Source organism: Camelus dromedarius, chromosome 4 (assembly GCF_036321535.1).
Source record: "Camelus dromedarius isolate mCamDro1 chromosome 4, mCamDro1.pat, whole genome shotgun sequence".
Classification (NCBI taxonomy): Eukaryota; Metazoa; Chordata; class Mammalia; order Artiodactyla; family Camelidae; genus Camelus; species Camelus dromedarius.
Window position 1 is genome coordinate 59,643,879 of NC_087439.1, and position 23,592 is coordinate 59,667,470.

Genomic DNA, 23,592 nt, shown 5'->3' on the forward strand with positions numbered 1-23,592 from the left:
AGAGAGGTGTGAGTTAAATTCGGTTCTGGCCCTTCCGTGTGACTGTTAACCTCTAGTTTCTATGGCCAACCCACTGGCATGTTATAAATCTACTTCACAGCTTTGCAGCTTACATGACAGCCATTTTATGAAGTGCTACATATACTTAATACAATATTTTGCCCTATCTGATAATAAAACTACAAAGGTGCTCTCTAAAGCTAAACCATAAGCCCTGTTAGAGAATTCCAGCTAAGTATTTCCTTTTTACACATGTATGTAAGTCCCTTAAGATTGAGAGGATCAATGAAGAGAATACTGGTTATCAACCTTTAATCTTCACACTTGGAAGGGGATTTGTTTTTATAATACCACTGAGAATGAGATTTTTAAAAAGTAAATTAGTGAACAAGAGTGAGTTTTAGGGGAAACTGACATGTTTGGATCTAGTACAGATAACAAGTATCTGCCAAAGAGTAACTTACTTCACATGACTAACCACTCACTTATGTAAATTTTATCTACTCGTGAGAAATAGAGAAAAATCAGTGTCACCATTTTAGTCTCCGTATTTAAACCGAGTTTTTCTTTCCATATTTTTTTTCCATCTTTGAATATAAGGGAAAATAACTAGCTCACTTCTGCTGGCTTAAGATTTCCTAAACAGCTTTTAGCCTTCAAGGTATAGCTGTGTAAAACCAAAGAGAGACACCCAGCTATTTATTGGGATTCCAAAGTACAAAATAAACACACAGGCCCCTCATAATCTAGTAACAGCAAGAGCAACAGTTAAACTGTCTTACACAACAGATGTGTTAGTTTGATTTTCATCGGTAACTTCTTTTTCATCAGGACCACAGACAAAAAGCTGGGTGCCCAGAGTTTTCTGGGCAAATCGGAAATACATGATGTGGCCCATTGCCACAAAGGAGACTGAAATCAATACGAGCAAGCCAAAAGCTTCAGGATTCGGAGCCAGGATGACCATGATGAAATGCAGAAGATCAAGAAGATAGTTCATGGAGTTCTGTACACCGTTTATAATGCCTCTTTCAGATTCAACTACATTTTCTTGCAGCAACTGTGTCACAGTTAAATCAAAGGACCAAAGACCTGTAATAAAAGATAATTTTAGAGACTTAATTTTAATTTATAGCTGTACACTTTGGATTTATAGATTAAAAATTTGTTGACGTGTGCAAACTACATATTTAGCCCTATTACCTTAAAGTTACCACATGTATATTTATCACAGCCTAGCCTTAGAGAATTTTCATTAATGAATACTAGGTTATTAGTGGCTTCAAGAAATTATTTTTACAGCCACAAGACAAAAATAAATCTAAACCACAAACTTCTTAATTCTATTTTTCTGTGATTATGCATACTATGAAAGCAAAATTCTGAAATCAGAGACAATGAATCTTATTGTAAGTACTAGTATTTTTAAAGCTTAAAATGAACAGACCTAACACATTGTTATGGTTAAAGTGTAAGGAAATTTTAAGCCATTAGTACATTTAATACTTCTAAAGCACCTACAATAAAGCTGACTTGCTTAAATATTAATGTCTTTGATCAATTAATGAACTGCTTTGTATCACAAGATAAACATGGTTTCATTTCAAAAATGAATCCAGGCAGAGATAATTCATCAGTACTCTATTAATGATTACTTAAATTTTGCTTTGTCAGAGGTCTTTATGTTTCCTTCTAGAGCTATAAAACCCATTTGTTTGGCAAAGGATACAATAAATACACATCATGTAGAGAAGACTCTTGAAGGATTTTTTCCCTAACTGCTATGTCTTTTCTTTTCTTTACAATTTAAACCCAGCACACTTTTTTTACCTTGTCCCACAGAAATACTAAGTTACAGTCCTTTTGGTAGAGTTATAGAAATATAAAGGCTCTGAATTACTAAAAGTATAACTATTATACATAACATCTTTTTAAAAATTAACTAAATTAAAAGACTAAGATATCCACTTAGTAAAAATTTTCAAGCCCGAACCATGTTTTAAGAAACTATATGCACATACACACACACAAATAGATTTTTAAACTATAAAATAAAAATTTCATAATAAATGATTCTAATACATAAGAATAAATAGTGTATTTTGCTTACATTAACATTCAGCAAATATTTCAGACCACTTAACGCTTTATTCTCTGAACCCGCATTGCAGACACTTTATTAACATACAAAACTGATTTCTTACCGATTCTAGCAGCAATGACGCCTGCGAACAGCAGACTGACAGAGGTTATGGGCACAGATTTAGGACTCATCTCTGGGATAATACTAGCAGGATCAGACTCATTTGACTTGTGTATTTCAGCTGTAGAGATGATTGCAGGTAATTCTGTAGGTGTAATTGAAAGTGGCTCTGTTTGAATGAACCTAGAACGGATATCTTCAAAAGGAGAAACAGACAGGTCCAAGGGGCTTCCGGGCATGAACACGGAGATTACACACAAGATCAAACAGGAAAGCTGTGCAAATCCTGAGATTAGGCCAGTCCGAACCAGGCCACATTTTCGACGCAGCCACGTAAAAGCCACAGTTCCCATAATTCCAGTTATGGCTGATGCTCCCATCAAAATACTGAGGACGGACCCGCTCAGCCCCTGAGTGTAGGCGTACCCTGTAGTGATGCAATCAAAGCCCAGGACAGTCATATAGAGGAAAGCAAGACCCATGCCCGCCAGAAACACTGGCTGATTGTAATAGGAGACCCATCCATCTCGGAAGGTGCGGAAGGGCTCAGCCATCTGGGAGGCACAGCTTGGCTCTTGCTCAGGTTCAAGCTCGTGGATTTCAGGCTCTTTCTCACCCATTAGATGAGTTCCCTCCAGGGGTTTTGGCTCAGTTTCTGTTAATAAAAGATATCATTAAAAAAAAAAGACATCATTATTTGAGGGAGAGGACATGGGGAGAAAAGCCAATTATTTTACTCAATGTATTCTCTTCTCCCCTTTCCCTCCCTCATGGATACCCTGGCTACTACCATATAATATGTATTTTCTTTTATTAATCTAAAAATTCCAGCCAAGGAACAATCTCCAAGCAGCATTTATGTTAAATAAACAAGAAACTATTGATGCCTCCTTCTCCTCCCTGCCCCTCACCCTGAAATTATATTTCCAGCAAAGTAAATAGCAAGAAAACTCATCAGATGAAATATAATAATTGTCTGGCAAAACACAGCCTCTTATTTTCTGGGGTCCTGTTAAGATTCCATTTGCCTAGAAGCCCAATTTCCTCTTCCCTTCTTGAGAAATGCCCATCTTCATGTCCTTACTCCCTCCCATTGTCCTACAAATGGCATGTAACCTTCTTCTTTGGAGACTCCTAGGAATTCTCTTATTCTCTTTTTCCCCACTGTTCCTCCCATTCCTATGGCTCAGCTTTGCCCGGTCATCCATCAGTTAATCGTCCCTCTGTGCTTACTGCTCACCTTAAGGAAAAGGGCCAGGGGTCCCATTACAACCCCTTGGAGTTCAACCCAGATTTGTTCCTTAGACCCTCAAAAGCCTGGTTGTCGACTCATTTACCAAGTTGACATATTTAACCTCATGCAGGCCTTCATGGTAATAAAACCTGATATAAATTCAATATTATTTTGGTCTTGACCAACATTTAAGGTCTAAGAAGCACAATAAGAGGATTGATCATTTTGTTGAGTTTACCTTTGTATGAATTCAGCTGTTTCAACTCAGTTTCCTCTACTTTAAGAGCAGCTTTCACAGCTAGAGCAGGGGTTTTCTGGTAAACCTTCCAGAGCAGAAAGTACTCCACACACATGGACACCAAATTCCATCCGGAAATGAAACCACAGCCAATGACAGCAGAGCCATACGTCATAATCTGGCCGACAGCCATAGGGGCCAAGATGTTGGTTAACTGGTCAATCCTTCGTATGGTAGCATTCATATCTACAGAGAGGTGAAAGGGGTAGGTAAGTGTGCAAACCCATCAAAGAGAGACTGCCCACTTACATAACACAAACTCACAAACCAAGACCGTGGATCCCTAAACTATAACTTTCTAAAAGCACTTTGCAAGCAAATCACTTTATTAGATAATCATTCGTTGTTTGGCTCAAGCCATAAATTTGCCTCAAAAATCGTGACTCTCTTGACTGCACAAATTAGTCTAATATCACCTTTTAAAAAATGAATACAATAGTAACTCTACACTCATTTACTTCAACAAACATTTATGAAATACCTATTAGGAGCTAGGTGCCATTCTGGCACTATAACAAAAAATAAAGAATAGCCTTCCCTGTTTGCATTCCCATGGGAAAACAGGCACAGTAAATCAACAAGCACATAAATACATACAGCATACCAGATGTTCATTAAATGTTATAGAAAAAGTAAAGCAGAAAAGGGGCACAGAGATTACTCAGGGGAAGGGGGAAACTTCAGTTTTATGTGGCAAAATCAGAGAGGAACTCACTGAAAACAGAGAGCATCACAGCAAAGACATGAAGCTGTAGGAGGCAAAAGAGTGAGTCACGTGGCTATCAGGGAAAAGATAATTCCAGACCAAGGGAAATGCAGAAGTCCTGAGGCAGGAGAAGCATGCCCAGAGGAACAGCAAGGGGGCCGGCAGGACTGGAGCAGAGGGAGGAAGGCTGGGAGAAGATGAGGTCAGAGAGGGAGGGCACACTGGCTCAATCATGTACGGTCTCAGTCTACTACTGAGACTTCAGTTTTTACACTGAGTGACTCAGGAAGCCTTTGGAAGCTAATGCACAGAGAGGTGGCACCATGTGACCTACTTTTAAAGGTTCATTTTGGCTGCTGTGATGAGAAAGGGTAGGGTGAGGGTGTGTGGTGGCCGTGGACAAGAGCAGAGGCAAGGAAACAGGTAGGAGATGATGTGGCGTAGAGCAGGACAGTAACAGTGGGAACGGAGAAAAAGATACTGGATATACTTTCTAGTAGAATCAGGGAGACTCGCAAACAGATTAGATATGGTGCTATGTGTGAGAGAGAGAGAGGAATTAGAGATGACTCTGAAGTTTTTATCCTGACCAACTATTGGAAGGTAGAGTTCCCACTGAAGAAACAGACTTCAGAAGAATTAGGTTTGGGACAAAAGAATCAGCATTTGGTTCTAGAGATACTGATTTTGATAAGCCTATTGACATGTAAGAGGCTCTGCCAAGCACACAGGTAAGCATACAGGTCTGGAGGTTAGGGAAGAACTAGGTGCCAGATTTGGGAGTCACCAGCTGCTTGATTTTTAAAGCAGTGACACTGGAGCAGATCACCAGGGGAGTGTAGACTGAGAAGAGACAAGGCCTGAGGACTAGGTCCTGGGCACGCCAATGTTCAGAGGTCAGGAACTAGACGAGGAGAGAAACCAGGAGAGTGTGGTGTCCTAGAAGCCAAGAGGTAATAACAGGATTTCAGAGAAGGGAGTCATCAACGGGCAGGTGCTACTGGTAAGTCAAGAAAGATGAGCACCGAGGAGACATGGAAGGTCACATGGAAGGTACTGGAAATCCCCAAAATAAAACAGTCCTGGTGGAGCAGTGAGGGCAAATGTCTGACTGAAGCTGCTTTAAGGGACGGGTGCCAACTCGAGGGGACACCACTTATATTATATTTTAAGTGAGTGGCACCTCCTGGACTCACAATGTGACTGCTGCCCCCTGGCATTATGGAAAGCAAGGCCCCGGCCAAGGAAAGGAGTTGGAAAGAGCGAGCACAGGTATTTCTTTTTGAGACAAGCAAGGCCATGAGTAGTGAAAAGGCAGTGGAATTAACGACCTGTAGGTGCCAGCCAGGATGGAGGGTTGCTGGGGCTGGGGCACCAGGAGTGAGCTGGAAAGGCAGGAGGTGCAGTTCAAGACACGGATGCCTAAGATTGAGATGATGGAAAGGGGGTGGTTAGCAGTGATAACCAGGTGTAGGGTATGGCCAGGGGAACACAGAGCTGAGTTGGAGTGGAGGACAAGATGAAAAAGGAGAGGAAGTCAAGAAAACAACCTACTTTCTTGTTCTCTGTCTCACAGAGGATACTGAAAATTAATGAGGCAAGTCCTTATCAATTATGTGGGGCGCCCCAGAGGAAAAGCAATACATGGCTAGTAAGCACATTAACAGAAAATTGACTTTTTTCTTCTAGTTCTTCCTGGTCCTCAACTGCCTTCCAATTAGTCCTATGCATGTATAACGCCTGCATGTGATAAGAGAACTTTGACTTATCTCACCTTTCACTTGGGAGGCAAAGGCAGTTTTCACTGATCTCATACACAACCATTTTTGCAGAGGCCTCATTCATTTCCATCTGCCGCCCACTAGTAAGTTCCCAACTCATATGCTAACAGGGAAGCATAGAAATGATCCAAATAACTCAATAATTTGGATCCAAAAATCAAGTACTAGTGAAAATACACACTGAATCTGAAAGCCCCAGAACAACAACAAAATTCAGTTAAAATCACTTGCTACTCTTTCACCACCTCCTCTGTCGAGTGCTCGTTAAGCTTCCTAACGCCACCAGTTTCTGTAATGTTTAGGGTAATGTAGTGTCAGAAAACAGCTGTTATTTTTCTGAAATAGAATGAATTAAATAATAATTTTTTAAAAAGACTTTTACTGGTAAGAGGCTAGAGAAGAATCAGTCCTCTGTGCAAACATATTCTTTTTGCAAATGTATATTTAGTCTTATGCAAACATGCAAACACGTGCCCATTTAATTCCAATTTAACTGTTTTCAGCTACAGCTGTGGCACAGAACATGACATTAAATAATTGCTTGCTATTATAAAGGGTATATTACATCTCATAGAATAACAGTGAAAAACAGATTTGCTGAGCAAATAGCAGCTAGCAGGTTTGTTGACCTCAAATAGGAAATCAATTTTCAGTCAATAGAGTTCAAACAAGAAATACATCCGCCACACTTGATCAAGCTAACAGGCAGATGTTTCTCTAGAACGATGGACAAGAAAAACCTCAGAAGCTATTAATAGTGATTAACAAAGGAAATGAAGAAAAAAACAACAGATGGAATAAAAAGTCTGGCAAAGAAGTGAGTTTCAAACAGGTTTGATAGGCTCAGGGTCATGGCTCAAGAGAATGTTTTAATAAAACACTAAATCAAGTACCTAGACAAATTAGTTAACAGATTAATTAACAGTATTTATATGCAAAGAGAATGTCTTTTCAGAAGCTGGCTAAACTAGACAGTAAGAGCTATATTATGACCCAATGCCACTGAAATTATAAAATTTTTAACCTTCCAGGGAAAACTGTTCTTTACCTTCTATGATACAACTTGCAACTTTAATTTATTTCTTTGTATGTAGGGGGGGAATTAGGTTTCTTTCTTTCTTTATTTCTTAATGGAAGTACTGGAGATTGAACCCAGGATGTCGTGCATGCTAAGCAGGCACTCTACCACTGAGCTGTACCCTCCCCCTCAACCTGCAATTTTAAAACCTGCTCTGAAATCAAGAAACATTGGGATGAGGAAATGAGAGCATGGGCACACCCTTCCCCATCACACACATTTTACACACACACACACACACACACACACACACACACACACGGACGCAACCGGCCCTGCCCGGTCTCCCACTTGGTTTCCAACAGTCTTTGCCAGCAACCTCAAAAATCTGCCTGCATAAACATAAATTACAAAATACTCCTGACAGTAGTAGGTGCATCTGTGTAGAGACACAAAATCAGAGGTACCTAAGAAGGCAGCTGGATCCCCTCCTCCTGTACTTTTTCCCCTTTCTCTTCTTTTTCCTTTACCCTCCTCCTTTTTTCTGTTCTGTAACTCTGCCTCAGCAGGAAGGGTACCAAAAATCTGTGGTTATACCCTTGCTGACTGTCAGGACTGAAGCAGTTTCTGTTTCCTGTTTTTAACTCATTTTTAAACAAACAGGGAGGTCAAAACCTGAGGGAAAACAGTAAGCCTGGAGGTATTCCTCCGCGGGGCTGCTAACCCATACCACCGGCTGAGCACCACTCTCTGAGCTAATTCCCGGTGGACAAGAGCTCAACAGGCAGCTTACTTCCTTTCTTAAACTTGAGAAATTCCAGAAGGTTAGAAAACAGTCTAGTGAGCTGGATTCTTCCACTCTGCAGTCGTTTCTCACATAAAGACAGGCAGCTGAGGAATGGCTGGTCATGTTTTTGTTGTTTTTCTGGAATATCACTTTGTAGTCAGAAAAAGCCCCCCAAAGGTATGTGGAATCTTTGTTTTTCTTTCTTATTTATTTAGATATTTAGCACCAATTGAAGATTCTGGGTAGCTTTCTCTTTACTTGGATTTTTTTTTTCAATTACAGACTATACACACTTCACAGAGTCAACATGAGTTAAGAAATTCAGGTATGAGAAAGAAAGTAATTTAAAAAGCCACCTTTCTTCCCCAAATGTATTTCAACAGATATATATGTGATCTGTTTTCAAAGTATATCCTTTTGTACCCTTTGAATTTTAAAACGTGAACACGTATCACATCCTCAAAACAGTACACTAAAAAAAGAGCAAGTAAATAACAGGAAAAAAATTTTTAAAAGGACAGAGCTTTATCTTATAATTCAATGTGACAAAAAGAGATATGGAATTATTTCCTATTAATAAATGATCACAGGAAGAGAAATCAATGAGAATCACTACTTTTGCTCCAGAGAGAATTTCCTGCAGTACAGACTCACATGTGCTAAATTCGTCTTCTACATTTATCAACCTCTAAAATCACTGTGGTATTCCTATCTCAAGCAGTGTTATTACTGCTACCACAAAGTTATGACTTAAGCAAATCCTTCCTTTTCCCACTTTAGACTTCTTCCACAGATTTTGTTCCTTTTCTCTCAACCATTTATCTTTTTTTTTTAACCACATGTCCAGTCAAACAAAGTTGCTTACTGACCCCAGTACCTAACCTTGTCTCTGTGTCGGGGGATAAGTCATTGAAGTCCTTGGGAATGGTTTTCGTGTCTGTCAGGATGGTTGGGCAATGTGTCTGTGAAACCCATTATCTCGCGGACCAGCAGAGTTGATTCAGCTGAACTGATTGGCAGACAGGTGGACCCTTCATCCTTTACCCTGTGTAATTTCAATCCAATTTGTGTCTGGGTGCTGTATGGGGGGGCAGGTAGGGAATATCGAGGGAGGGAGGTTATTCTGAGCCCAAGTAATATTGATGTAATAGGACATGTTGCTATGTAAGCATTCTTCAGCCTTTGTTTACCCTCTTGTGTATGTTTCCAAAGGACAACTAAGATGTAAGCTTCTTAAAAACCTATGTTCTGCCCTCTATTTCTTTAGTAGTCATAACACCAATTATATTACATCATACATAATGCAATAAAAGTCATCAATTATGACTTTAAAGTTGAAGGAATTAACTTCTAGAGTCTCTCCTAGAATTTAATTATTTCCATTTGATTTGGATAAAAATAATATCCATAGTATGACCAGTAAATACTGGTAGTAACAGTATGACTGATAAAATCCCATGTCAGACTTTCACCATTCTAAGTATTAAGTAAACAATTTGAAATAGTTAACAGAATTAAAAGAAAGAACTCAAAAGAAATGTTCTATTTGCCAGGTTTGCATAGAATAAAAAAGGTCCACTCACTATTCTATACCACCTTTATAAAAGTGAGATAGATCTTTGAATTGAGATTAATAATGTGGTAAGAAGACAACTATGCTTTCAAGTTATCATTCCTAAAAAACACCCAGAAAAAAGGCTTACGCCTCATTTATTACCACTGATTTAAAGTGATTCCTAATAAAACCCATTTAGTTGAAAGAGAAAACCAAATTACCTGCTAATTTGCTTCTGTCTCCTCCTGCAACAACAACAATCCAATCCCTTTGGATTGTGATTGCAGTAGCAGTACTGGCCAAATTTGCAATATTTGCAATAGTGATGATCAAGATATAGCAGGAAGTCTAAGGGATTACAGGGAAAAACTGATTAAGATGTCAGTTTTACCACACTGTACATACTCCACTGCACAATATAGTTTAAAATGGTCTTTGGTGGCATAAAAATAAAATTTTCATTTTAATTTCATTTCATAAAATCTTAAGATATCATTTTACTTTTAGACATGAGACACTAAATACCAGGGGTCAAATTAAAGGGCACAATATCTTTCTAATCTGTATCATCTATGGTACACATAGTACAAAAATTTTAATAGTCATATGCACATTTATGTGACATAGTTATCATAAAGTGTTAACATAGGGGTGATTTTTAATCTCAACCACAAATATCTTCTTTGGAAAGAAGGGAACTGAGGGGGAAGTAAGAAGACCTATATTTAAATCAGAGTTCTGAACTTTCCAGTTGCACGGCGACAGGCAATCAGCTAACATCACTATGTCTTAGTTTTTTTCATCAGCAAAATAAAGGGAATAGACTAGAAGATTTCTTGTCCTACCTGGCTTTGAAACTCAACAATATCAATCCAAATATACATAGGAAGATTCAATAGTGACATCAAATCCATTGTTTTCTGCTACACTCATCTCTGTCCACTTTTCCATCAAACTATCATGAAATCAGAGTGTGAGAAGTTATCTCAAACAGAAATACCAATTATTATTGGAGGAACACAATCATGACTGATTAATACATAGATGGATAACATTTCTTACATGGTGTGAACAAATTACAGGTTAATACGAATGAGCTGAAAACTAACAACTGAATTATTTAATAAACTCTTAAATCTTCCATAAAAAAACAAATAGGAAAAAACCAATTAGGACAAAATTCAAACAATACTTGATGAATGCCTGTTAGGGGCAAAAAAAACCCCAAACCCAAACAAAATAAAAATGGTAGGGGATATCAAAGTAGACACAGAGATGAATATTAATAGGTCCTATTTGCAAAAAGACACTCCGTAGCCTCAAAGGTTTTCATCTTTTACCACTACCAGATGTTCAATTTTTCTGCCATTAAGAATTTTGTTCAGAACTTACAAGAACCCATCCATGGTACATGGTCAGAAGCTCCTCTTTATGTAAGAAAACCATCATCAGAATGATTCCACACAGGATGACCGAAACATTCTGGATCACCAGTGAAGTCTGGGCCACTATACAGAGGGAGAAACAAGGTGTTCAGACACCAAAACATCGCAATGGAGCTGTTCTTATCCACACATCATTGTTCTACTATATTAATGCATGTGTAAATTTCTACAAGAAATAAAAACATTTCTGAAGTAAATCCTGCCTCAGTTATGTCCAGCAGGACCCAGCACATCACCCCAGACCAGAGGAACCTGCAGTCAGAATAATGAAACAGCCACCATTTTTCCTGTTAGTTGAAGCCGTTCTTAATGACCACATTTTCATTTAGTTTATTCTCTTGAAAGTTTACTGTCATTACATGGACAAGACCCACCTTTTAGCCCTTTGCTGCTTAAGCTAAAGTAAGAACATGTAGGAGGTTATGGAGGAGGTGAAGGAAGAGGTCACGGAATCCATAACCTCCTACTTGGCAGGCTGAATTTGAGAAGATAAGATGGTGTGGATAAATAGGAGAAACATGTAAAAAGTTGCCAAGAATAAAGCAGCAGTGTGTTCCTTTTGGTATACTAATGCTATTCGCCTTTGCTATGAAATTCTAAACTATACCTTACCTCAAAGGAAATGCCAGCTTCTTAGAGTGAGGCTTCCGTGAAGATAAAGTGCTGGCATGAGGACAGGTTACTACAGGGAAGGACACCTTGTAGGCTTCTCTCTGCCACTCACTAGGGTGGACAGTCTAGGGCAGGATACTTAATCTCTTAAGTCTGTGTCTATAACGTGAGGATGATAATACATCCCTGCCTCCCTTACTTTATGGAGTCATTATGATGCTCAAATAAAATACTTATGAAAGCCCTTTGAAAAATATGGAGGGTTCTGTATGTAAGGTATAATTACCGCTCTTGTCTTCTGGCTTGGAACATTAGAACAAAGCCTCAAGACAAAATAAATTGCCTTCTGAAATTAGTTTGAAATAATATGCCAACATATGAGTCATTCATACATTGCACATGGATTAATATCAACTGAATGAGGTTCTTAGCTTTCAGAATTCCACAGACCAGAGGAAGGACAGACATGCGGACAGATAATTATAAGAGCAAAAGTGCCACTGCAAAGGTATTAACACAGCCTCATTGGAGTGCAGGAAAAAAAAGTGGTTAACTCAGCCTAGAGATATCAAAGAAGATTTTCATGGAGGCTGACACATGAGTTGGTCACGTGGGGTAAGTGCAAGATTGCTATCCTGCCATGCTCTTCTTCACCCAACTCAATGGTCTTTCCTACCCCACAATTTCAGTGCTCAACAATCATCAGGTTAAAGGTCTGTATGTATAACATTTCCATGTTCCTACATATAATAATGTAAATAATTAGGAATTTTTTTCTAGGACACAAAACTTTTTTTCTACATGTGTTTTGGTCTATCCATTCTCAAAGCAGAAAAATGTCCATCTTGGCGATTTTACTTAATAGCATCAAGTCCCAGAACTTGACAGTCCAGTTGCTCTCTATCCAGAGGCAGTCATCCTGCAATGAATACCTCAGTCTTTCCCCAATGTCTTAGATAAACATGGCCAGTTCTTGACATGAACAACTGAGCAACTCGGGGAAATTTTGCTCTGAATTATTATCCAAATTGCCCTTATATTCTGAACTGTTCATTTACTTTCTCTCTTTCCTATCTAATACTGAATGACTTCAGTATTAATGCTCTAGAATAAATATCAATAAATTATCATTTCTTCTTCTTCTTCCCTCAAAAATTTATAATTCAGCTCTCTGTGATCCACACTCATATAGTCTTTCTTGAATCCATAGTTGTCAAACCCCCTACAAACTCCTTTATATGAAACACAGTAACCCCAAGGACAGATGTTAAAGCTGTCCCAGGAACATCTCATTAAATGGACTCCAGTGTAAGTCACAGTTAAAAAGGATGCCAGAGTTAAGTGAACTTTTAATGTTTAACATGATTCCCAGGGAAGTGCTATGGTGTTAATCATTAACATTTGGAATTTATGAACAGCCAAAGATACCAAAAGAAAAGTCTATAAACTCAATATCCTGGCATCCCAACTTTGTGCAGGAGCCCCAGGCCCCTCCATGCAGAGGTGCTGCCACTGAGCACCCCATCACTCAGCTGTGGTGTGCAGACCGCAGTGGAATAGTCACAGTGGTTTCCCTCCAGCTCGGGCACCGGTTCCACAAACACAAAGGCTTAGTTATAACACTACTCACCTTTAAGTCTGGCATTCTTATCCACCCAGTCGCCAATGATGGCTCCCAGGATCAGAACAGACCCTGCCACCACTAGCCCGTAGACTGCAGTCAAGAGGAGGCTGTTTCCATAGAGCTCTACCAGAAACACAGACACTGCAAAGTGCCACATCCGATCCCCCTTGAGTAAGAAGAGAAGGGAAAAGGTTTTGATGAAACATTTTTAGTTTCTAGTCAATTACACTCAAGAAGTTGCGTCCTGACCAAAAGGGCACTTTCTGGCTACATCGTAAGATTTTCAAAGTCAGTAATTCCTCTATGGATTGAATATGGTCAGGTATTAAAACTGTTTGTCCTGGCATAATGGAAGAATATCCTTACCAATTACTAAGTAAACTTGAGAAAAGCATAATGCTAATGAAACAAACATACTCCTTATCATTCAAGAAAAAAATATAACTTCCAAGCCCAAGAAGGCTTTTTTTTTTTTTTTGAGATAAAATCTGTTCCCTTTTGTGTCAAGTTTCTACTTGGGCCTGGAATTTACCTATCCTAATTTGAGAGGCATAAAGTAGTTTGCTCCCGAACTAGAATGAAACTACAGCATAGTTCACAAACATTACTGGACCTTGAATGTCCAGAAAAAGCCAGTTTCCCAATTTGTAAAATGGACTATATGATCTCTAAAGTTTCTTTTAACTCTAACATTCTTTAATCTATGTTCACAAATAAATTTGAGTCAAAAAACAGCAGAACAATAAAAAAATGAAGTTAATATGGGCAAATTCTGGCATCATATAAAGATGTCAGAAATAAATACATAAGCAAGAAGTTATTTTAACATTTTAACAGATGAGTTTTGAAAGGGGAAAAAAACTACTTATTTCTTCACTCAAGTGTATAGGGAATTTTGGAATTCACTATTGTAAAATGTGGTATAACAGAAACTTTTAAATGAGTCAGGTAAATTCATGCATAAGAAATCTATAATGGATCTTATTATGAGATTTTAGGCTCCATCCCTGACTTACGAGGTGAAAACCTAAAACAGGATAACAATGTTTTACTATTACCCATCCCTACAAGAAATCACTAAGGGAACTAAACTCCCAGGCTAGGCTCCTTACTGATCTGACCCTACGTGGAAACAGTACTACAGTCCTAGTTCTTCCTAAAGTCTCTTAACATCTTCCTGACAAGTTTAATGCATACAGAGCAAAGTATTATCCTGGTATGTCAAAATATTTTTTAAATTTAATAAAGCCAAGACAGCAGCAGTCTTATGAATCCAAAGCAAACTTGATGCACATACTAATCATTAGCAATAAACACACAATATAATCATTAGCAGAAATTAGTCAGTAGCAATCATTTACAATAAACAACATGCAGACCAGTATTTCTCAAACAAGGCAGACTTTATCCTCCAGGGATCACTTAGCAATGTCTTGGGCTACAGTCACAACTGTAGGGGTGGGTTTACTACTGGCATCGACAATGCATAGGGACTGACCCCCACGACAAAGAATTATCCACCCCAAGACGTTGATAGCGCCGAGGCAGAGAATCTTGGTGTGAAGGAATGTGAACATAATTTAGGACCACAATTCAAAATTAACATAAGATTAAGGCCTTGTCCCCAAGGGGTAAAAATGACCAAGTAAACATTAAAACAAACACTGGAAGCCAGTGGAAGCACCATGTTTGAAAGACTGGTTGATTCTCACTTGATGATCTGGAATGTGAGCTCAAGAGCACTCTAAACTCTCAGCCGTCAGCACAGCGCACAGCCCAGAGTAGACACACAACAAACAACCGTGGAACCAACAAAGGAGAGAGTGTGCAGTGGATCCCAGTTATGAAAGAGTAAATACAGAGTAAGTGGCAAAAACTGAGGTTCATTTATCAACTATATTGTTCTGGTACGCTAGATTTGTTCCACAGATGATCAAGAAGTTTGAGGATGAATCAGCACCATAATCCATATTCCTGACACAGCTTTTACAAGTTTGCTTCGATAACAGAATTTTTTTCACTTAAGTAGGAATTACATTTTAAATGCCTTTGGACTAAATGATTAAAAATGCATGATACACACACAATTTGCCTGAAACCAATAAAAAGACAAGTTTATATAGTAAGATAAAAATGTCAATAAGAATAAATTAAGCTATTTTCTTGATCTTTAACAAGGGAAGAAAATTTAGATTTGATTAGAATAAAATGGGATGTGAAGAGAACAGGTATTTTATCCTAAGCTCCATTCTTCTGAAAAGACAAAAACACATAAATGCTTCAAATGACAGGTTGCCTCCATGAGTGAATTTCTTCTTCCTTAACAAAAAGAATAGGAAATATTATTCTATTACTATAGTCTCTCTTTTTCTTTGTTTTTCTTCACTCCTATATTTTTTCCAAAAGAATGTGATTTAGGTTCTTCTGTGGTAGGCCTTTGAAACAAGCACTCCTAAATGGAAGTTTTTTTTCTTGCTTATCCCTAGGTGGCATGCCACTTCCTTGACAGAGAGGAATAAAACTGCTCCACTTACCCTAATTTCCAAAGGGTTTAGGCTTTAAGAAAAAGAAGATTCTACACTTAAAAAGTCTAAGAATCTGGTAGATCTCTGCAAATGTTGATCAAGTGCAATCTCAAGGCCACCCATTCCTTCCTTATGTCCATTTCCTGCCTTCCCACAAACTCTCATCATCCTTTGAAGATCTGTTTACATGTTCATCTGCCTTCAGTGGACTGAACACTGAAGGCCAACTGAATGTCTGACCGTATGATCACAGTAATTAACGCACTGAACACTTTGTGTACCCGGTGCTACTGCAGGCACCAGAAATCCAGCAGTGTGCAAAACTCAAGATTCATGCTTTACACAGCTTGCACCCCAGTGAGTAGAGACCAAAATCAAATCTAGAACAGGTCAGGTGGTATAAATGTTATAAGGAAAAATAAAGTAGGGTGGGGCAGGAAGGTGGCATTTTGCATGAAATGAAAGTAGCTAAAGACTTCTATGAGCAGAGACTTAAGGAAGTCAGGGCTGGTGCCATGCAGACCTCTGGCATAGAAATGGAGACAGTCCACAGCATGATGACGTAAGATATACACACTGGCCACCCCTTTTCACTGCCTTACACTGTTAGTTACCTTTTTGTGATCAGATATATTTTTAAAGCCCATACTACATTATATTGTAAGTGACTTGATGACAGGATCCACTTCTTACCATACTTTGTATTCCAATAGTATAGAGTAAAACCTATTGATCCACTGGCAGGTAGAAAAGAAGTCAGAAATAAAAACATCCAACCTCACACAAATCTAATCTGATGCAACCGTCTACCCTAACACCTGTATGCTCAGTGTATAGGAAATCATGATTTGGCAGAGTGGGCAGAGGAATGGACAAATAGATAAGTATATGTATGTATATACATATAATAAATAAGCACACATATTTTGTTGTAATAAAATCAGGCAAAGTGTCAAATAGGAGACAAATCTCAAAAGGCAGAGTTATCCAGAGTTAGATGGCACTCCTTTGCAATATAAACTGAAAATCCACTAAACCTCACATGGCTGTAATTTGCTGGGGGTTTTTGTTTGGTTTGGTTTGGTCTTGTTTTAATCCAAGTTTCCCACAAGAACTCCCTTTGTTCAATTTACTGTAAGACTTGGTTAAGTGTCTATCACTTTTCTTGTTTTCTCATGATTAAAAAAAAAATCCTCCTACAACAATCACAGTTCCACTCTTTTGGCAAACCTGACCTCCCAACCTAATAATGAAAGGTCACACAAGCCTTAAACTTAATCAGTATTTGGAAATTAGGCACCTTCTTCCCCTAAGAGGTCCAGACCACAAGATGAGAATTTCAGATACTACCTCCATCACTTACCTATTTTTTAATTCTTAATACTTACTGAATTAAATTGGAAGAACTACTGATTTAGATTAATTAAGGGTAGTTTCACTTGTTTTCTACTTAGAATTATCAGCTATTGGAAAATGAAACTCATGCCAATTCCACTTTGTTTACATGTATTTGCAGAGTCATTCCTGTCTAAGCCTCTGGGGAGATAGAAGCTGGCCTTTCTAAAAAGCCATCTTTGAATTGCTGTTTCTTAAAGAGCTGATAACCTAGCTTAATAATTTCCCAAGAGCATATGTACAGGTTTCCTCATACAATAGTTTCCTCATACAAATGTCTTAGGGACCATCCAATAGAAGTTGCCAATTTAAAAAGAATAGAACATTCACAAAACTTACTCTCAAAATTCTTTCTCCTTACTTACGGGTCTTTTAAATTAAATATCATGAATGAGGCACGAATAGAATATACTCAGATTTTTTGCTTTTAAACAATAAGACCAATTGTTTAATTTAAAAGATTCTAATCATCATTAATTAAATACACAGCCAGCATCCTTTGGGGATTATTCTTTTGGGCTAGGGGTATTGATGAAGCCACTCAGGCCCACAGAAATTCTTAGTAGTCACTGCGACTTGTCTAAGACTACATAAGAGGTCAGAGGAAGAAATATGAATCAGTTGCTGATTTTCATTGGATGAGGGTTTTTAAGAAAGACTGAGATGTCCCACACATCTCTACCTGCAGATAACATTTTTAAAGACCAGAATTTCCATCACTCAGATATTTGTTCTTGGGGTCGATTATATTTCAATTAATCTTAGAATGCTATTTTCAGCCTACGTCAGTCACGCTATTATTCTACTGTATCTTCATAATGCAGTATGCTTGAAATTAACACTTTAACGAAAGAAGAAAACAGAGAAATATGTTAAAATGTGAAAGAATAGAAGATCCATGAGACATCTATCCCTTCTTAGTAGCAGATATTATCATTTATTAAGCTTTGTAATGCAAAATACAAACAATGCAAATATTCCTGTCCTTGCTAATCCTATCTTTGGAAAGTTGTCAGGCTGCATAAAGTATGATAACTCGATAATTAAACAACATTTACTAACACCTGTGGGAAAATATCTTTGATGAAAATAACTTTCCTGTTCAAGCATGTGTGTTTGGTTGTTTTTGTGTGTGGGTGGGTTTTTTTTTTGCTGCATGACAAAGCTGTAAGATGGCTTAATACAACTGGCCCAAATGAAAGGAAACAAGAAATTGTGCAAGTATGTTGTAAGAATTACTGTAGATTCTCTCTTACCCAAGTAGATAGAGAATGACCAAGGTAGAGGAGGAATTTTGCAGAGGTCAGGTAGTTTGCTAAGGATCCTGCAAAAACACACAGTGGGGAAGATAAAAAGCATATTTAGTCACTTGAGTGAGCCAAGATTGGAATGCTTATTCATTTGTTCTTATTAAACATAATTATTAAAACTACGCGCGGAGCAAACTATGTACATTTTATCAAGTCACTTAGAAATTGATGGGCTGATTAAAAACTCAGCATGACCTATTTGGTCAGTACCTGCAGAACTTCCCATACAGTGAATAAAACTCCCGTTTCAACATTCTTCAACTCCGTTTTATTTTCAACAAGGCAAGCAAAAGTGTCCAGTCTACTCCATCCTTGCCTGCGTGCTGGGCTCCTTCCCCATATCTCGAAATTCCGTTCTTCCTCAACCCCCACCAAAATACAAGTCAAAAGAGCTACAAAGCACTCTGGTTAACAGCTGAGCCACATTACTCCAAAACCTGGGTGGAGCTGCTGGTCTCCACAGCCCAGCGTGGGTTTCTACCACATGCATTCACGCAACTCACCGCAGCATCCTCCCTGACGGTTGTGCTCTCCTGCCCTGGTCATGACACCAGGCGCCTCCGCTTGCTCTTCTGCTGCCGCGGCTGCTGCTGCCTCTCTTGCTGAGGTGCTTGTTAACAGGAGTGCAAGGAACTGAAGAGAGCACCGCGAAAACCACAACAGCTTTGTGCAAAAAGACCCCGACGACGACTATGGCAAAAAGAAAAAAGAAAAAAAAAGGGAGGGAGGTGGGGGGGAACGGTCCGGGGGTCTCTTTGGTCTTCTTTCCAAACTTAGCTAACACTGTAGCTGAAGTTGGAAAGGCAAGGCCTTATGGAAGCGGGTGTGAAGGCTCAACAGGCCGACCGAGCAGCGCTGGGCGCTCAGTGCCGCCAGTGCCGCCGCCGCCGCCGCCGCCGCCGCCGCCGCCGCCGCGGGCCCGGCTCAAGCCCTGCACTTATACAGAGCCGGGGGCGGAGCTCCCGCCGCCGCCGCCGCCGCCGCCGCCGCGCGGGCCGCCCCCGCCAGCCGGGCGTCCCAGCGGCGCGAGGCCAGGAGCCCAGCCGCCGTCCACGCCCTTCCCAGGAGGAGTCGCCCGCCCGCGGCGCAAGCGTCCAACGGGGCCGAAAACAACCTGCGGGCCTGCGGGGACCTTCGCTGGGCTCGCCGAGTTTTCCGCCCTCGGGGAGGCCGCTAGAGAGGCTCGGGGAGGCCGCTAGAGAGGCTCGGGGAGGCCCGGCGGCCGGGAGGCGCAGGACGGCGTGCCGAGCCGGCGGGGCGGCGGGGAGACGCGTGCGTCAAGCCCAGGGCAGCGGCTGGAGACCCGCGCTCCGCACCCGCTGCCTGGCCGACCCGGGGGTAGGCGGCCGCCGACGGTCGTCGTGCAAAGCCCCAGCCTGGGCTTGGGGGTGGGGGAACCCTTTTCTTGTTTGTTTGTTTTTTTTTAACGAAAATCATTTTTAATATAGATATCTAAATAAATAAAATCCGTGTCACAGAAGCCCCTTTCCTGACACCGCCCCCCCCCCATTCCGGCCCCGCCTGCGGCAGAGAATGTCTTTTCTTCCCAGGACTGCATAGCGGGGCTTCCCTCAAAGAACCAGAATCAAAGGGCAGGAAGGGGCGCAGAGATCAGAGTCCAGCCCTCTTCAGAGGAGTAAACGGAGTCTTGTAAAGGTTAAGTCCCGCAGCGACTTAGGGACCCAGCTCCAGCCCAGAACTCGGGTCCTAAATCCTTCCTGGAGATGCAAACAGGAGGAGGCAGCCCAGGCATTTTCCTTTTATTATCTTTCCTTCTCCCTCAGCGTCCTCTGGCCCCAGCCCGCACCTGCACGTCCCTTCCCCACCTCTTCCAAAAGGCCCAGTATCTGACCGGCAGTTACCAGGAATACCGGTTATCCCAGTTGTGTCCTAGTCCAGAAGAAGCCATTCGGTGGCCTCCTGAAGGAGCAGGTGAAAGACTCTAAAGAACTCCAGACCTGAACCTTCCTTGTCATTTCCAGTCTTCCTCCTCCCCTCATCCGGCTCTGCCCAAACCCCTGGAATCCCTATAGACCCCTGGTTACCTTACCCTTCTCAGTCTCACCAGAACCCCCGGACTGGGTCCTACACATTGAAACTCCAACCAGATTCCACACCCTGAGCACAGGCCGGACTGACACCCATTAGTGAAAGGAGACACACGAATATATGCCCTATATCTAGACTCCCAATCAGGAGCCCCAGAGGTCAACGGGCGGGGTGCAGCTGGATTCGGTTGGGATGTGGTCTGGAGGTCAGAGATAGGGGATTTACAGTTTACCTACTGCTGTTAATTGCCTTGATCCTTTCCAAGCCCTCCTTTTTCCCCTTTCTTTCACAACACTTTCAAGTCCTTTTCTCTTCACTCCTAGAGAGGTTTCAGCTTGTCTTCTGAAGTTGGAGAACAGGGTTATGTGAGGCACCGGCAGAAGGAGGGAATTGGCGAATGAAACTCCTCCACATTATGATGATCTCTCACCGGAGATGCATTTTGTTGATAGGTATTCAAGCAAGGCACAGAAGATAATGATACACTGCACATTTGCCACAGCGTCTCTCAGCAACGAGGATCTCCAAGTGCTTTACATTATTTTGTATTTGTCATAAGAGGAGTGTGGGGCAGTCCCCAACTTCCAGGTGGCTTAAAGGAGATTCAGTTGGTTAAAAAAATAAAGTACTTCCGGTGGACACTGCCTGAGAAATGTTTGTGCGAAACTGAAGTTGTGTATAGCTCAAAATGTGATGGGGAGACTGTTTTCCATTACCATCAGGAGTCCCCAGAAGGTACAACTGAGAGTACAGGTGCAAAAAGAACAGATGGGAGCCCACAGTGAAGCATTTGGAAAGAAAACAAGAAACCATAACACCAAGACCAGTAGTGTTTGAGATTTGGCAAAGGAATCCTAAATCCTTATTAATGGGAATAGCCAAGATATATTAGTTGGGGCTTATGAAATGGAAAGGAATTGAAAATGAAAATGGAATAAAAATCCTCAAAATATGTGCAAAATGCAAAACGACAGTAATCTCCTGGCCTTGACGTTCTAGATTACCAAGCAGCACTTAAATTACAAGACGCGACTGGCTGTTCTGCCTTCTGAAGTATCACTTGACTGGCTGAAGAAGTAAGATTTCTTTCAAAAGTCATATTTATTTTTTCCATAACTCAGATAATACAACTTTCCTGTCAATGTAATCATAACTAAGGAAATCATGCAAGTCTTAAATCAGTTTACAAAAAAAAAAAAAGCTGCTCTAAAGACCATTTTCTAGTTCATTCTCAAAGTTTTAGAGTTGCAAATAGGTTAACTTTAAAAAAAATTCCAGCGAGAGTAAAATGCATGTTTTAATTTAATATTGGTAAGTATTTATGGTTGTGAAATAAGAGTTTTTACTATTTTATTTTTAAGTTGCTTTTTCACTTACCGGTCAGGCATCCTAAGTTTCCTCTGCTGTATCTGACGTGCTCACCAGAACAAGTAAATGCAGAATAAACAATGGTCACCACTTCACTGCTCTAAAGAAAAGTAATAGGGTTATCATCAGCTATTCCAGGAAGAGCTCAGATCCAGGACAGAGCTTCTGTTGGGTGTGAAACTTTTTTAGCCTAACATAGGAGCTATAAAGCCACATTACCATTCAAACGTCTTTCTCAATGCTTACAGGCATATCTTAAGAACTGTATGACATTTCCATAACATGTAACTGACTGCACCCTTGAGCTATTTACATTCAGACACCTAATTTAAGTTACAGACATTTAATTAAAAAATAAGTACCCTCCCAAGTTTCCATTTTGTTTGAATATTTTAAATAGATTTGACCTTGCAAAGTTTCTTATGAACGTTGACTCTCATTTCTCTCTCATTTCTGTCTCTCTAGCTCTCTCTCTCACACACACACACACACACACACACACACACACACACAGATACACTCAGTAGTCTATAGCTTCTAATTGTAACATTAAATGCAGAATTCAGAAGATTCCAAAAGAGGTATATTCCTAAGGCAAATCCTCAGAGACAGGAAGCACGTGAGTGGTTGTCAGGGGCCGGGGTTTGGGGGAGGGGAGAAAGGGAAGTGACTGCTTTATGGGAATGGGGTTTCCTTTCGGGGTGATGAAAATGTTCTAGAACTAGATAGTGGTGATGGTTATACATTGTGCATGTACTAAAACTTATGAAGTGTATACTTTGGTTAAAATGGTGAATTTCATGGTATGTGAAGTTTACCTCAGTTTTTTTTCTTTAAAGAAATATGGAAAAGTGTCATTTTTCAGTAATAGTATTCATTGGGATAAATGTAAGCCAAATGTGGTCTTAGGAGATTTTAAAAAGAAAGAGAATTTGGAAAGACCAAAAGAGACACCTTGTCCATCACACTCACTGAAAACAAAAAAAAAATGGACCTGAGTTAACTGTTTAGTTTCTCTGATGCATCCAGGCATCGCCACAATATTCCCTTCACGTTCTCCAGAACTTGCTCAGCCTTGCCTTCCTCAGGCTGAATAAACAGGGATAGATTTCTTCTATGTTCAGTCAGTATCACTGCTCTTCTTGGCACTCTTTCCTTTTTTGGGGGGAGGAGGTAATTATGTTTATTTACTTATGTATTTATTTTAATGGAGGTACTGGGGATCGAACCCAGGACCTTGTTGGCACTCTTTTCAATTGCACCATTTGCTTGCAAGCCCCTCACAGAAGACAGCACGGAGAGCCTCACCCATCTGAGCAAAGAGCTCTGGTGTCATTCACACTCATACCCTTGGTCATCTGTCTCAGACTCTCCACACTGCATCCCTGTTTCTAAGCAGCACCTTGAAGCTGATTCCCACTAAGCTGGCCATACACTTAGGCAAGAAGTTTACATCCTGGGCTCTCAGCAAAAATTTCAGAGTTCCTCAATGTTCCCCTTGGGACATAGTCCATGTGTCCAGTGCAAGAGTCCTCATTTTCCAGCTCCCTCCCCACCCCAGTTTCTTACTGATGTGATCATTATGACTGCTCTTTTGTTTGTTTGTTTCTCTTTCTACTTCCATTCTGTTGATCTGTTCTTTAGGAGGCTCATAAAATGCTGAACTATAATAGTGCATCAGC

At 40.2% G+C, this 23,592-nt stretch overlaps 1 protein-coding gene across 2 annotated transcripts; it reads right to left on the bottom strand.

Moving 5' to 3' along the window:
- Window positions 1-542: 542 nt before the first annotated feature.
- Window positions 543-22,002, bottom strand: SLC40A1 (solute carrier family 40 member 1). Of its 2 annotated transcripts, XM_064484978.1 has the most exons (9): window positions 21,920-22,002; window positions 18,997-19,183; window positions 18,440-18,507; window positions 13,270-13,429; window positions 10,975-11,090; window positions 9,804-9,930; window positions 3,676-3,921; window positions 2,205-2,858; window positions 543-1,092 (listed from the first exon to the last, which is right to left on the bottom strand). In XM_064484978.1, exons 2-9 carry the CDS (start codon window positions 19,037-19,039, stop codon window positions 779-781), a joined length of 1,728 nt encoding a protein of 575 aa, XP_064341048.1. In that variant the 5' UTR covers window positions 19,040-19,183; window positions 21,920-22,002; the 3' UTR covers window positions 543-778. The 2 variants fall into 2 exon arrangements, with proteins under 2 accessions (XP_064341048.1, XP_010990174.1); XM_010991872.3 differs by lacking the exon at window positions 21,920-22,002 and having other exon boundaries at window positions 18,997-19,393.
- Window positions 22,003-23,592: the final 1,590 nt, after the last annotated feature.